At 43.0% G+C, this 15417-nt stretch overlaps 1 protein-coding gene and 1 long non-coding RNA gene across 3 annotated transcripts; one reads left to right on the forward strand and one right to left on the reverse strand.

Moving 5' to 3' along the window:
• Positions 1-4470: 4470 nt before the first annotated feature.
• Positions 4471-7395, reverse strand: LOC102075932 (uncharacterized). Of its 2 annotated transcripts, XR_002058714.2 has the most exons (4): positions 7252-7395; positions 6927-7020; positions 5699-5823; positions 4471-5161 (listed from the first exon to the last, which is right to left on the reverse strand). XR_002058714.2 is itself a non-coding variant. In XM_019353161.2 (3 exons), exons 1-3 carry the CDS (start codon positions 6964-6966, stop codon positions 5102-5104), a joined length of 225 nt encoding a protein of 74 aa, XP_019208706.1. In that variant the 5' UTR covers positions 6967-7170; the 3' UTR covers positions 4471-5101. The 2 variants fall into 2 exon arrangements, 1 of the variants encoding a protein (XP_019208706.1); XM_019353161.2 differs by lacking the exon at positions 7252-7395 and having other exon boundaries at positions 6927-7170.
• Positions 7396-7857: 462 nt separating this feature from the next.
• On the forward strand, positions 7858-9331 carry LOC109197645 (uncharacterized). The gene is made up of 2 exons (XR_002058749.2): positions 7858-8837; positions 9078-9331. It is a non-coding gene; the product is annotated as an uncharacterized LOC109197645 (long non-coding RNA).
• Positions 9332-15417: the final 6086 nt, after the last annotated feature.

Genomic DNA, 15417 nt, shown 5'->3' on the forward strand with positions numbered 1-15417 from the left:
AATTTCGGTCACTACCCACAGCTCGTGGCCATAGATGAGGGTAGGGACGTAGATCGACCGGTAAATTGAGAGCTTCGCTTTTACACTCAGCTCCCTCTTCACCACAACGGACCGGTGCAGCATCCGCATCACTGCAGCCGCAGCACCAATCCGTCTGTCGATCTCCGGCTCCCTTCTCCCATCACTCGCGAACAAGACCCCGAGATACTTGAACTCCTCCACTTGGGGCAGGAACTCATCCCCGAGCCGGAATGGGCACTCCACCCTTTTCCGGCTGAGAACCATGGCCTCAGATTTGGAGGTGCTGATCCTCATTCCCGCTGCTTCACACTCGGCTGCAAACCGTTCCAGTGCGAGCTGGAGGCCTTCACCTGATGAAGCCAACAGAACCACATCATCCGCAAAAAGCAGAGATGAGATTCTGAGGCCACCGAAGTGAAAGCCCTCCGCCACTTGGCTGCGCCTAGAAATCCTGTCCATAAAAATTATGAACAGAACCGGTGACAAAGGGCAGCCCTGGCGGAGCCCATCACCCACCAGGAACGAGTCCGACTTATTGCCGGCAATGCGAACCAAACTCTTGCAACGGTTGTATAGAGATCGAATGGCCCGTAGCAATGGGCCAGACACCCCATACTCCCGCAACACCTCCCACAGGACACCCCGAGGGACATGGTCGAATGCCTTCTCCAAGTCCACAAAACACATGTAGACTGGTTGGGCAAACTCCCATGCACCCTCAAGTATCCTTGAGAGGCTAAAGAGCTGGTCCAGTGTTCTGCGACCAGGACGAAAACCGCATTGTTCCTCCTGTATCTGAGGTTCGACTAGCGGACGAACTCTCCTTTCCAGCACCCTGGCATAGACTTTCCCAGGGAGGCTGAGGAGTGTGATCCCCCTGTAGTTGGAACACACCCTCCGGTCTCCCTTCTTAAAGATGGGGACCACCACCCCAGTCCAGGGGTACTGCCCCTGATCTCCACGCAACATTGCACAGGCGTGTCAACCAGGACAGCCCTACAACATCCAGAGCCTTCAGGAACTCGGGGCGGACCTCATCAACACCAGGGGCTCTGCCACCAAGGAGTTGTTTAACTGCCTCAGTGACCTCGCCCCCGGAAATTGGCGGGTCATTCCCCTCATCCCCGGACTCTGCTTCCTCCTCGGAAGACGTGTCAGTGGGATTAAGGAGGTCCTCGAAGTATTCCCTCCACCGCCTGACAATTTTCTCAGTCGACATCAGTAGCGCTCCGCCAGCACTATACACAGTGCAGGTAGAGCACCGCTTTCCCCTCCTGAGACGCCTGACGGTTTGCCAGAATCTCTTCGAGGCAGTCCGAAAGTCTTTTTCCATGGCCACTCCGAACTCCTCCCACAGCCGAGTTTTTGCTTCAGCCACTGCCCGAGCCGCATTCCGCTTAGCCTGTCGATACCTGTCGGCTGCCTCCGGAGTCCCACGGGCTAACCAAGCCCGATAGGACTCCTTCAGCTTGGTGGCTCCCTTCACCTCTGGTGTCCACCATTTGGTTCGGGGATTACCACCACGGCAGGCACCAACCACCTTGCGGCCGCAGCTCAATGCAGCAGCTTCGGCGATGGAGACGCTGAACATGGTCCCCAGTCTCCCTCGGAATGCTGTTGAAGCTCTGCCGGAGTTGTGCGTTGAAGATCTCACGGACTGGGGCCTCTGCTAGACGTTCCCAGCACACCCTCACTACGCGTTTAGGTGCACCGGGTCTGTCCAGCGTCCTCCCCCGCCACCTGATCAAACTCACCACCAGGTGGTGATCAGTTGACAGCTCAGCCCCTCTCTTTACCCGAGTGTCCAGAACATATGGTCGCAGGTCTGGTGATACGATTACAAAATCGATCATCGACCTGCGGCCTAGAGCGTCCTGGTGCCACGTGCACTTATGGACACTCTTATGTTCGAACAAGGTGTTCGTTATGGTCAAACTGTGATTTGCACAGAAGTCCAATAACACAACACCGCTCGAATTCAGATCAGGGAGGCCGTTCCTCCCAATTTTCTCACCCAATAAAGGAATATTTAATATATCAGTCTACTCTTCATTCTATCAGAAACAGTTATCACAGCTCGTACATTTGCTTTTTACACATATATGTAAGCATTGAGATTAATTTACTAATGCCAACATAACAAAATAACAATATTTATGTCGTATATATAATATAACATATATGTGTGTGTGTGTGTGTGTGTGTCTGTGTGTGTGTGTGTGTGTGTGTGTGTGTATACACTGTAAAAGACACTTGTCTTTGAAGATTTAAAACAGAATTTAAAAAAAATGAATTAAAAAGAATTAAAAGAATTAAAAAAAAAATTCTCCTTCATTTCTGTGAAGCAAAGCTGTATGAAACATTTCTCGCGGTTAGTATCATGGTTGCTAGGCAACCTGAGCAGCACGACGACGGCTAGACCATGCCTTTTCACAAGGCTCTCACTTCCACCCTTCTCACACTTCAAGATACCCACCCCACGTAGTCCGCGAAGTGCATGTACTACGAAGCGTGCGGTCCATGGATTTGGACACAGCTTAAAAGTGAAACCTCACATCGATGCGTGTATCACTTGAAGAGAAATCACATGACTGGCGGAGCTGCTTTGTCTTGCTGCGGAGAGGCGCCAATTTCTGAAGCATAAAGCGTAACTTTTGACTCGTTTGGAGTGATGGGAATTCCGTCTCTTTTTAGAGAACTGGCTCTTTTGGCTCGGCTCACTAAAAAGAGCCGTCACTTTCAGCTCCCAACCGGCACTTCAGGTTGTTTTGTTCCTTTAATTAATTTATTATCAACAACAATATAAAGTTATGCACAAAAGGAATTACTAATGTAAAAAAATGGTTTTATTTATATATGTTTACATATAAATATGTACGATGGCCCCTAGAGACAAACCATGTACAAATTCCAAAACACATTTCTAGCGTTAATTGAACTTCCAAAACAGAGCTACCTAGATCACTTAAATTACACAATTGAAAGCATATGTGTATTGTTTGTGTATTTATACAAAAGCACTCATATATATTCAAATTATTTAAAAAAAATACACCAAATCCGGTCGTTGCTACTTCCTGGCTTGTGTAGCCACTAGGTAACAAAAGCTCAACACTGCGCCTAGCATCCTGGAGCACTTCCGTCGTGTTTTGGAGGTTTCACATGCTTTGGATTTTGTACGTGCTTCGGAATTTGTAGGTGCTTCTGAGTTTGTACGTGTTTTGCAGTTTGTACATGCTTTGTCTCTAGGGTCCACCGTAAATATGATTTTATTTATTCACTCCACATAAAATGTAGTAAATAAATCATATAATATGAAAACCAATTATTAACATTTCAACGTTTAACTATTTAAATTTTCAGCTTTTTCCTTTTAAAGTGCAGTTGGAAAAAGGATTTTGAAATGCAGTTTATTAAATTGGAATTCAAAAATGAATTTACAAATGCAGAATTTATTCTGCAATTCATTATTTAAGCACAGAAATCTTTATTTCAATGCGCGTGGCTCTTGTGGTCCTCCATAGTTTCCCACTATTAATCATTGTTTTTTCTAAACTGGAAAAACTAACAGACAAACCTGAAAACATAAGGACAGTGTCGACAGGGTCGAGTGGATAACCCACACTTCAAATACCAGAGAAAATACTGTGGGGATAAACGATATTGAGGCAATCCTCGAAGGAAATTCCTATCTCCGCCAGGTCAGACAATGTTTGGATTTAATAGCCAATTTGCATAAAGCCCAGAAGCCGGTGCAAGCTCGGGAATTAACGGACTTTGTTCAGCAGCAGCGGACAACGGCCGCCCCGGAGCAGCCACGTCAGCTTCACCTGCTGGAGGTTTTGCCCGGCCCGTCGGATGCGGCTTTGCCCGGCCCATCAGGTCCGTCTGCGGGGATGAAGCGACGATCGCTTCACTGCAAAAACAGCTCTACTTGAAACAAGCCAAATATTCTTAAATCTGACAAAATTTTCTTGTTTTGAGCAAAAAAAATCTGCCAATGGGGTAAGCAAAAGTTGCTTGACTAGAATTCTTAAAACTAGCAAATTATCCTAACTGACATATGCCTTTTAACTAGACAAAATTGTCTAAAATGTATGCTTAATTCAAGAAAATGTGACTTATTATAAGTAAAAGACACTTTTTTATTTAGAAAATCTGTACTTAAAATGAGTATTATGCTTTCTTGAACAAGCTGTTTTCAAGAATTATTTGCTTACTTTAAGATTCTACACCTTAATTTAGATTTTTCACGTAAAAAAAAACACCTTACTATAGGACAAATTTTCTTAAAACTGAATTGTTTCTTTCTTGATTGAGCTAACTATAAGAATTATGTTTCGACTCTGAGAACAATAATCAGCCAAAATTCCTGAGAATAAGACACCATCTCTTCAAAAAGCTACTAAAAATAAGGGAATTCATCTTAAATTAAGACATCAAAAGCACTCTTAGTTTTTGCGCTTTATTGACACAGCAATGGGTCAGTAACTCACTGAGGTCTGTTCCAGGAGAATCATGTCTAAAATTATACATTTCAGCAGGGTACTGTGTAACATGGCCAATACAAGAAGTGCATATTCCAGATACTCTTAACACGAATAATAACAGTATAACACACTCATAGCTGGTATCAAAAATAAATTTTGCTGAAGCTTAAAACAATCACTATTGCAAATCCTATATTCCAAAACATTTTAGAAGAACAAGTTTAACGACCACACAAACAAACATGTGTTTTCCATTTGAACAACTTTTCTAGAGAAAAAAAAAAACCAACCTCACTGACTAACACTGAGTCTGATAAACAAGGCAGATGGAGTCTGTCATCGGAGAGACTCACTCAATGAATGACTTCCACTCACCAAGAGCCTTCCTGTAAGAGGGGGTTGAATCTCGGTCATGGATGGAGTCTTTGAGTATTTCAGTTTGCAAGACAGACAGCAGCGTGGAAATGCACTTTGGATATGTGAGGTGGAGGGCGTAGTAATATGCCATCAGATAGAGCAGTCCCTCATTAAGATCCTTCCGGTCAAAAGTGCTCACCGGTGTGCTTCCAACAGCTATCATGCAGTTGCCTTTAGAGACAAGCAGAACTGGACACCCAGGGGTCGCTGATGCAGGTAGCCTTCAGGGTCTTCTGAAGTTTACATGACAGAAAAAAAGAGGATTAGAACAAGACCATAAGAAACACAATTTTTGAGTTGCATTCCAGTTTAAAATAGATCAACTTTTTTTGTAGGTTTTCTTAACATCAACATGGGTATCTGAACTTTAAGAATATTTGACTGACTCCACAGTAAAATATATAAAATGAAAACATGAGTAACTGCAAAATTCAACAATATATACACATAGACCATCTCCAGTAGTTGTTAGCATTTTTTCAGCAGCAGTCTTGTTCTAAAATACAGTGTACATAGGGCTAATTTCACATAAAATTGCACAAGAACTAGGTCTCTAAACATGAAAGAAAGTACAGCAAAATATCAGGAAAAGTGTTGAACAATAAAAAATATGTATATTTAATAAATGTGTAGGCCACTTGATTTAAACCAAAACTAAAGAAGATTCTACTGTCTATCTGTTAAGTGAGTATTGGTGGAATTACTTGAAACTGCATAAAACAAGCTGGTGTGTTCACAGTTTTGTCACACAGCGATAGGACAGAACTTACTTCTTCACATTTGTGCACTGCAAGCCATAGAGCCCGACGCCTGAGGAAATGTTCAGGACCAGGAAACAGATCTTTGATGTCATCTCGTGACAGTGATGAGAGCAGGTCTTCTCCAACATATGCTTCTGCAATAGGAGTTTCCAATTATCACTACATTGCATTATCCTCATGTGCAAGCCAGCTGACAGCTTTGCTTGGGTAACACACAGGATACACAAGAAACATAATTTAATATTTACCATTTAAAAACAATACTCTATTTCATTATATTTCCTCCTGACTGCTCCACAGGTTCTAAATTACCTTCCTCCCATTGACTGGAAAAAGTATTATATTTGTGATACATCAATTATATAAGTGTATACATATAAATGTCTCTTTTTTTAACTTCCTGTGCTAAAGTATATAATGAAATAACTTTACTAATGGAAATTTGAAACTCCCACAATTTCTGTAAAACTGGCATTAAATTATGGCATTTTGCACACTTGTTGAATAAATTCACAGACGCTAGGTCCACACCTACCCGGGTATTTTTGAAAAAGCTGATTTTTGTATGCGTTTGCACCTTTCGTCCACACGTAAACGGCGTTTTCGGTCACTGAAAACGGAGATTTCTAAAAACGCCTGCCAGGGTGGATATTTTCAAAAACTCAGGTTTTGCATTTAGGTGTGGACGAGAAAAACGGAGAAGACGCAGCGTCAAAGGTGTGCGCCTTTTTTGACGTCACACTGTGCGCCGCGTTATTGTTTCGGTGAAATTAATTTCTACAATACTGTTACCGTTAATTGTACTCTCTGCAGTGTTTAAATGCTTACATATACAAACACAGTTACTGTCCCTCCACACATAGGACTGGGTTCTGCTTCTATGCCCCATCTTTGTTTGCTATTTCCCACCGAGGCTTCTAGACTTCTGATTGGCCAACATTTCTACACGGTTGGGAATATATCGCCACCTGTTGCTTTGGCATGCTCCTAGCAGCGTTTTCCTTCATTTCTGCATTTACATGTGGACGGGATTATTTTTTAAAACGAAAACGGAAAATCTCAGTTTTCAAAAATACCCATGTACGTAGTGTAATAGCACTAGCATATTTAAATATGCTAATGCAACTAAGCTAACCGCACAAGCTAAGCTAACAACCGAGTATAGCCTGCCATGCTAGCGACTTAACATGCAACATAGCAGAACACAAAACATATAAAAAACAAAACAGTCACATACCTTTCAGGGTGGCAATTGTTATTTCGTCCAGTTTCTCCATAGCGTGTCTTAATTTCTTCACACTGTACCACTGTACCCCAAAATATTACTAATCCTGCAATCCAAATTTGAGGCAAGAAGCTAGAGGCGCGAAGCTGGACTGTACCAACTCAGAAGTATGGGGTTGTGTACAGAAATGGTTTAGTTCGCTCTTTTATATCTATAAAATTCTATATATTTAAAGATTTGACTATTTATTTAGATTATATTCAGTAATTACTGACATGTGGGTACTATTACTTACTACAGCTGTTATAAGGCACCGAATTAGGATAGCCATTCCTACCCCTTAATGGAATAATCCTGGTCATCTTGGCTTTATCCGGTTGTTCAGTCTGACGTCACTAGCCGTGTCTGGGCCTAAACTCTGCTGCAGGTCCATATATCAAATGATCACTGTGGCATTACTGAGAGTTAAAACACTGTCTAAAGTCTTTCATCTTTAATAAAATGATCAGCGTTCTGCTCTACCAGGTGTAACAATTGAGTTTAACATCCAGGCATCCATGAAAACAGAATTTATGACATTTAACGAAGTTAGAAGGAAGTTAGCTCGCTAGCTTCCATCTAAATACAATATAGCATGTCCTGACTGCGGGGGTTTAGAAACAAATTAAAACGTACAGCTCTGCTATCACTTCCAACATAAATAAAATAAAAGTTTTTAAGATAAAAGTTAACGTGAGGGTTCTCGGTGGTCAGGAACAAATGTAATCGCATGGCAGGATGCTGTAAACGGACCAAACTTCAGCCAGGAGAACAACTGAGATAATCCATCCACAATACGAGGTTAGTTATTCATATACTGCTGCATGGGCTGTGCTGTAGTTACATCTTAAGGTTTTAAAAACTGAGCTTAAATAAATGATTAGCGGTAATAAAAGCCGAGGGAGGTCAACAGTGATCACTGACTGTTTTTAGGAGCTTTTTGAGATTAAATAGAAGAAAATACAAAGCATTAAACATGTTAACAACACAAAACCCAGACTACTTTAGGCCCGGAAGTAGGATTCGTCGCGTCAGCTGTGTTATCTGCTTCGTTTTTGTGGGTCTGACCCTCAAATCCTTACTGAGTCATATTAATTCTGCACATAGCCATAGTCCAGATTTCCGTGTAGTTTGTGGCATAGATGGATGTGTCAAAGAATATCGTGTTTACAATTATCACATTCGTCGAACACACTGACCACCTTGGCAATGGACTATGCAGTGGATCGACTATGACACAAAAATCTGTAAGGTGAGACTGACTATATACTTTGATATCTTTGTAAATAATCATATAAAGTATTCATATTAAATTCCTACTTGTTTTTACAGCTTAACAGTAGATATGTTAATGCTAATTCCTTATGATCCACAACAATGCTATCTATTTATTAAGACTTTCTGAGTGTTTAATTTCTCCTAATAGAGAAAACAGCATTTTTTATTTTTTTTAAACTTTTGTTTTAAATAAACCGATGGGCATGGTCCAGAGTCTCCTTGGTTGTTTGTGTTTATTAATATTCATTGTTTCAGTTAGTTTCCTGGTAATTTGTTAATTATTTCCAGTGTTTAGGTGTTCTCCATGCCTCCCTTGTCTTGAGTCAAGTGTCCCTGGTTTGATGTTCATGTTTATTCCTGTTTTACTTTGATAGTCCCATGCCCTGCATCCGTGTATTCTGTTGCGCTTCCCCCTGGTCTCTTCTCATCTGATTAGTGTCAGCTGTGTTTCGTACCTGTCTGCCAACTCCTCGTTTCCCTGTGTGTGTGTATATATTAGTGTGTACTTCCCTCCGTTCTTTGTCGGATCGTCTGCTTTTTATCCTCTGTCATCTGTGTCGTCCCCCCCCCCCAGGTTTTCATGTCTCATGCTCCTTGCTCCAGATCGTAAGGTTTTTGCAATATTTTCCAAGTTTAGCTTTCCAGGTTTAGGTTTTTGAGGAGCTTTTAAACGACAGTTAAGCTGCCAAATGTCAATCAGCATTAAATTAGTAACAATTTATTAAACTCAGTCTGAAAACATACATATTTTAGAGTAAATTATCAAATGCAGAATAGAATTATTTAGAAATTATCAGTGTAGCTTGTAATTAATATCTTTAACCAGTCAATTAATCTCAATTGCAGTTCTAGGAGGGAACCCTCATCATTGGTGAGAGGTCTGAGTAACATGTGGGCCTACTGATCCAGTGGTCGAAAACCAGCCAACAAGCCAGCCAACAATGGATGCGGCTGTAGACACCAGATTGAACTCAGGAGAAGATGCAGTGATTGAGCAAAACGCAATACAGCATGATCCAGATAGTGTGTGCCCGTGTTGTGTCAAACTTGACAGCAGTTTTATTACACTTTAGTGTCAATAAATACATTTCTTAAACTGAGCAGCTGTTTAAGTGGCCTTACTCTTGAAATGAGAAAAATAATCTTGTTTTTATTCTGGAATTTCAACCGAACCGTTTTCATACCTTGTAACTGGTAAATAAAGCTCAAGATGAGCTGAAATATCCTTTTAAGGAAAAGCTAGACATATTTTCCTAGAATAAGATTTATTTTCTTGTGCAAAACTTGCTTGTTAAGAATATATTTTCTTTTTAGACAAAAAATAAGAAAAAATGTCCATAAACAAGGGTTTTTTTACTTTCTTGAAAATCGTTTTTTGCAGTGTTCCTGTTGGGAAGCTGTGGTGAGTGAAAAGGACTCTCTCTCTGTTGAGGTCAGGAAAGTGATTCCGCTCCCTGAAGACCAACACAGAGAGACTGAGGAGGAGCTTCTTCCCGCAGGCGATACGGTCTCTCAATCACACCACCACATAGTACTGACCCACACATATGGTTCTTACACACACATTGGACATTTGTTTACACTAGTGGCCACTGCACAAATCACTCTATCACAAGTCACTTAAATAAACCACTTTTAAGCATATTTGCACTGCATAAGACAGTTATATATGTGGATTGCACAACCCTGGACATTACATTTCTTTCATTACCATTTATTACTCGTACAGCTGCTCTTATTGTTCTATATTTCTTCATATAGTCTATATATATTCTCTATATTGTGTATTTTGCTGTACAGTTATTTTATTTTTAACTTTAATTTTTATATTTTATTTTATTCTTTCCTAGTTAAATTTACCCTTTATTTTAATTTTCATATTTATTTCCTATCCTATTCATAGTCTTGTATTTTAGGTCACGAGCAGTTGTCTAAGCATTTCACTGCATATCGTACAGTGTATGACTGTGTATGTGACAAATAAAATTTGAATTTGAGTTAGCCGCCAGGCCTGTAGCTCAGTCGCCAACTCCACCACCATTATCATCTCAACCATTACGTCAGTCGCCCCCAGTTCAGTCTCCTGTTCAGTCGCCACCAGCTGTGTCTCTGGTGTCCCTGCTAACTCAGCCAACTGTGCAGCCTTCACTTTCATCTGCCTTTGTACAGGAAGCTATGGCTATACAACCCGTAAATAACTGTTTTTCTACCACTAATCCTAAGCAGAGAGACAAACCCATTAAGACTGTTTTGGTTCCTCAAAAGCTGGCCCATTTAGAGACAGTTACTCTCTCAAGGGCCTCCCCAGAGACTGAGTTCCAACCCTCAGCTGACTCTGGACCCCTGGTGGCTAAGAAGACAGCTGAGGACTGCACCCGGCTGTCGCTGCCTTAGCAGGGTCAGTGCTCTGTGCAGCTGTAGCCTGCTTCATGTGTGCCAGAGGTCCACATGCCTGCTGGTTTTGTTTCGTGTGCGTCAGAGGTCCCCGTGCCTGCTGGCCCTGTGTCTGCCTCTGTTGGAGGGTCTGAGGGACCCGTTCAGCAGCCAGTCTCAGCTGGAGGGCCTCTTCAGCCGTTTGTCATCGCTGAGGGGCCCGAGGAGCCGCTTCAGCCGTTCGTCATCGCTGGGGGATCCAAGGGTGATGAACTTTTTTAATTGTAACATCAAATCAGACTAAATGTTTATTTTTTTAGATTGATAAATATAAAAACATATTTGTTAACTTTAAGAGTAAAGAGAGAAACTATCTTCCGGTTGCGCCGTAAGATGGCTGGACCGACGAGAGCTCCCAGTCATCTCAGCAAAAATGTTATTATTTATTTTGTACTGCTTTCTATTTCTGTGCGCACAGCGCGATCATACACTCGGTATAACAGACAAACGCTTTTGGAGCTACATTCGTCAGCCAGCTCAGACTTTACAGCGGGTTTCGACTCCGTGGACGCTCTGCTGCCTGGGATCCTTTGTTTACTTGCGCGACGTCGAGGGAAAACAAAGAGGGGGAAACGCGCCGGAGTTTTGTGCCGAGCGCGACAGAGAAACAGCAAGCCACCTCTGCCCAGAGTCCTGCTCGCGAATCTCCAGTCTCTGGACAACAAACTTGACGAGCTGCATGCACGGATTAAACACCAACAAGACATCAGGAACTGCTGCGTTCTGGCCTTCACAGAGACATGGCTGGAGCCCAGCGTCCCCGACTGCGCCATCACGCCGGATTAATTCACTGTTTACCGGGGAGACCGAACGAAGGACTCAGGCAAGAAAAGGGGAGGAGGGGTGTGCTTTATGGTTAACTCTTTGTGGGCTAGAGATGTGTGTATCTTAAAAACTTACTGCTCTCAGAGCCTCGAGCTACTGACCATTAAAGTCAGGCCTTTTTACCTCCCGAGGGAGTTCAGCTCAGTTCTCCTCTCAGCTGTTTACATTCCCCCACATGCTGATAAAGCTACGGCTATAGACGAACTATTTAACATCATTATTGGACTTGAGAACAAAAATCCAGAAGCTGCCTTTATTGTGCTGGGAGACTTCAACAGAGCCAACATGAAGAAGGTTCTCCCCAAATACTATCAGCACATCTCCTTCCCCACAAGAGGTGATCAAACACTGGACCATTGTTGCACTCCATTCAAAGAGTGCTACAAACCCCTCCCCCGCCCAGCTTTTGGTAAGGCAGACCATTGTTCCATACTACTGCTGCCTGCATACAGACAAAGACTGAAACAGGTAAAACCAGCTTCCAGGGTCATCTACAAATGGGACAGTGAGACTGAGGAGGTCCTGCAGGACTGCTTTGACACAACTGACTGGCAGATATTTGTGGATGCAGCTGATGGCAACATCAATGAACTCACAGACTCTGTCATTGGATATATTGGAAAGTGCATGGATGATACCATCACTAAAACCACTGTCTGCATATATCCAAATCAGAAACCCTGGGTAAATAAAGACGTTCGCGCCAAGCTAAAAGTACAGGCCTCTGCCTTCAACTCCGGGAATGCTGATGCATATAAAGCAGCCAGGTATGACCTCCGAAAGTCCATAAAAAAGGCCAGAAAGGACTACAGGAACAAAATGGAGTCCAGCTACCACAGCTTTGACACCAGGCGACTGTGGAATGGACTGCGCTGCATCACTGACTACAAGAAGGACAACACTGTCAGTCTTCAGCCCACTGCATCTCTCGCAGACGAGCTCAACGACTTCTATGCTCGACAGACAACAGAGAGCAGATCCTCTACCCTCAGGAGGACAGTCAGGCTGCAACTTTAACTCTGAAAACAGAAGCTGTGAGATGGACCTTTAAAAAGGTCAATCCTCACAAAGCTCCAGGACCGGACGGCATCCCAGGCCGGCTACTCAGAGTGTGTGCAGACGATCTGGCAGAGGTGTTCACCAACATCTTCAACCTCTCCCTGAGGCAGTCAGTGGTCCCCACGTCCCTCAAAGCATCCACCATCATTCCCGTTCCCAAAAAATCAGTGGTCTCCTGTCTGAATGACTACCGTCCTGTTGCACTGACATCTGTCATCATGATGTGCCTGGAGCGGCTGGTCAAAGGTCACATCTGCTCCTCCCTCCCTGACACACTGGACCCTCTTCAGTTCGCCTATCGGACAAACAGAGCCACAGAGGATGCCATCGCCCTGGCAATGCACACCACCCTCACTCACCTGGAAAAAGGGAATACATATGCAAGGATGCTCTTCATCGACTACAGCTCGGCATTTAACACCATCATCCCCTCAAAACTTGCCATGAAGCTCGTCGACCTTGAGCTGGGAACACCAATCTGCAGATGGATTCTAAACTTCCTCACAAACAGGCCCCAGGTGGTGAGAGTTGGTAAGCACACCTCCTCATCAGTCATCCAAAACACAGGAACGCCACAGGGTTGTGTGCTTAGCCCCCTCCTATATTCCCTGTTCACACACGACTGTGTTGCTAAACACGAGTCCAACATCATCATCAAGTTTGCGGATGACACAACCATCATAGGCCTCATCACAGACAACGACGAGACAGCCTATAGAGAGGAGGTGATGGCACTGTACGAGTGATGTCTGGAAAATAACCTGACTCTCAACATCAGCAAAACTAGAGAAATGATAGTGGACTACCGGAAACGACCAGTCAGGGAACACCAGCCCATCCACATCAACGGTGTCAAGGTCAAAAGGGTCAGCAGCTTCAAATTCCTTGGAGTCAACATCACCGAGGACTTCTCCTGGACCCTTCACACAGACACTGCTATCAGGAAAGCTCGCCAGCGGATTTACTTCCTGAGGAGGCTGAGGAAGTTTGGCATGAACGCCAACATCACCTCAAATTTCTACAGGTGTGCAATCGAGAGCTTGCTGACGAGCTGCATTACAGTTTGGTACGGAAGCTGCTCTGCCAGCAGCCGTAAATCACTACAGAGGGTGGTGAAGGCAGCAGAGCACATCACTGGCACGAGGCTTCCTGCCATTCAGGACATTTATCTCCAGCGATGCCTCCGTAAAGCACACAGCATCATCAAGGACCACAGCCACCCAGCACATCAGCTCTTCTCCTTGTTACCATCTGGCAGACGTTACAGGAGTCTGTCTGCTCGGACTACAAGACTTAAAAACAGTTTTTACCATCAAGCCAAACGACACCTCAACCACAACACTTAAACACACACAGCACAGTCCACAGGACGCACTCAGAAGCTACCTGCAGCTTCACAAGTACTCTGTTTAATCTGTACTGGTTACTCCACTTTACTGATATCTAATTTAAAAAAGTGCAATACTGTGGCAACTGCCACAAAAAACAAAAATTTTTGTACTGCTGCTCATTCCTGTGGATTTTCTTTATTTAATCACTAGTGTATATATATATATATATAATGACATTAAACACTATTCATTTAAGATGTGATGGAAACAAAGTAATTATTTTGTTCCCTGACTGCTAACTTGCATATGACAAATAAAACTGAAACTGAAACTATCTGTAATTCTTAAGTGTAAATGGCACCAAATTGTATTCAAAATTGAGTCACACTTATGGAGCTCCACAATTCTTTTCCTGGTGTTTTGGTTGACATCTCTTGATTTTCCCATGTCACAGAAACAGGCTCTGTGTTTTGCCTTATATGCATCCACAGGTGTGAGACCAATTTACTCACATGGACTCTACTAACCTATCAGAAGCTTCTTCAGCTCAGAATGGAATCGTCTGGAGTTTTCTTATTAATTAACAATAAACTTAGTGTATATGTACTCCTACATTTGATGAAAGTGATAACAAATAGACAGCTCTGTCTCTCTTTATTCTGTCATTTAACTAATTCAAAAGATATTTCAATATTTATTTAACCGAAACAAAACAAGTTTACTCTAAATCGATGTTGTACAGTAAAAAAATTTTCTTATGTTTTCCATAAAGTGTATGTAAATATCTGGTTTCAACTGTGAATATACTGCTGTGTACAGTAGCTCGTACTCATGCTGCCCCGACATCAGCCAGCGCATATTGGGAATGGCATAGACACCGATCGGGTTTCTGTTGCCCATTTACTGGGAGTAAGGGAAACCGATTTATTTAGCCTTGGAGGGAAACAACTGAAAATATGAAATAAACACACATGTAAGCTAAGACTCTCTAAAGAAACAGCATTGCTGTTGTTCTGCTTTTCATTTCGCCATTTGTTGATTCACTTGAAGAGCAAGTAACGTAATATGGGTCAAGTGATCAGTTTGATATCAATCTTTCGTGATAAACCGTCATATTTACATCATTTGTACAGTACGAATGATTTGCTTTGGTACCTGGTCGAACTTAAGCTCTCCTCTGTCTGCCTGGCTCCGTTTCTCTCAGCGCACTCGCAGGCAGCAGCTGCCCCGCCCCCTCGCTCAGTCGCTTAGTGTCTGAGCTGGGATCATACCAATATTAGGGGGGATTTACGCACAGTCGTAAATTCCCACAGTGTGCACTATGTGCTTTGAATATTGTGTGTAGTTTTTTGTTTTATACAGTTGTCATCCAGCCATCTAACTATGAAGAAATTACACTCCAAAAGACCCCGGGCTTCTGGAAAAACAACCCGGGCTTAAGCCCAGTAAGCCACCCCCTCCCCACTACGCCACTGGTCACGCCGCATTACCTGTCTGCCACCTCAACATCGTCGGCCATCTTCCAGGCCGCTTGTAGG

Source organism: Oreochromis niloticus, linkage group LG3 (assembly GCF_001858045.2).
Source record: "Oreochromis niloticus isolate F11D_XX linkage group LG3, O_niloticus_UMD_NMBU, whole genome shotgun sequence".
Taxonomy (NCBI): Eukaryota; Metazoa; Chordata; class Actinopteri; order Cichliformes; family Cichlidae; genus Oreochromis; species Oreochromis niloticus.

Excerpts from the sequence above, each read along its gene's own strand:
- LOC102075932 (XM_019353161.2), bottom strand. The coding sequence starts at position 6,966 with ATGGAGAAACTGGACGAAATAACAATTGCCACCCTGAAAG. Across the intron at positions 5,824-6,926 it reads AACAATTGCCACCCTGAAAG|AAGCATATGTTGGAGAAGAC; the intron begins GTATGTGACTGT and ends CTCCTATTGCAG. Across the intron at positions 5,162-5,698 it reads CAGTGCACAAATGTGAAGAA|AAGACCCTGAAGGCTACCTG; the intron begins GTAAGTTCTGTC and ends TGTAAACTTCAG.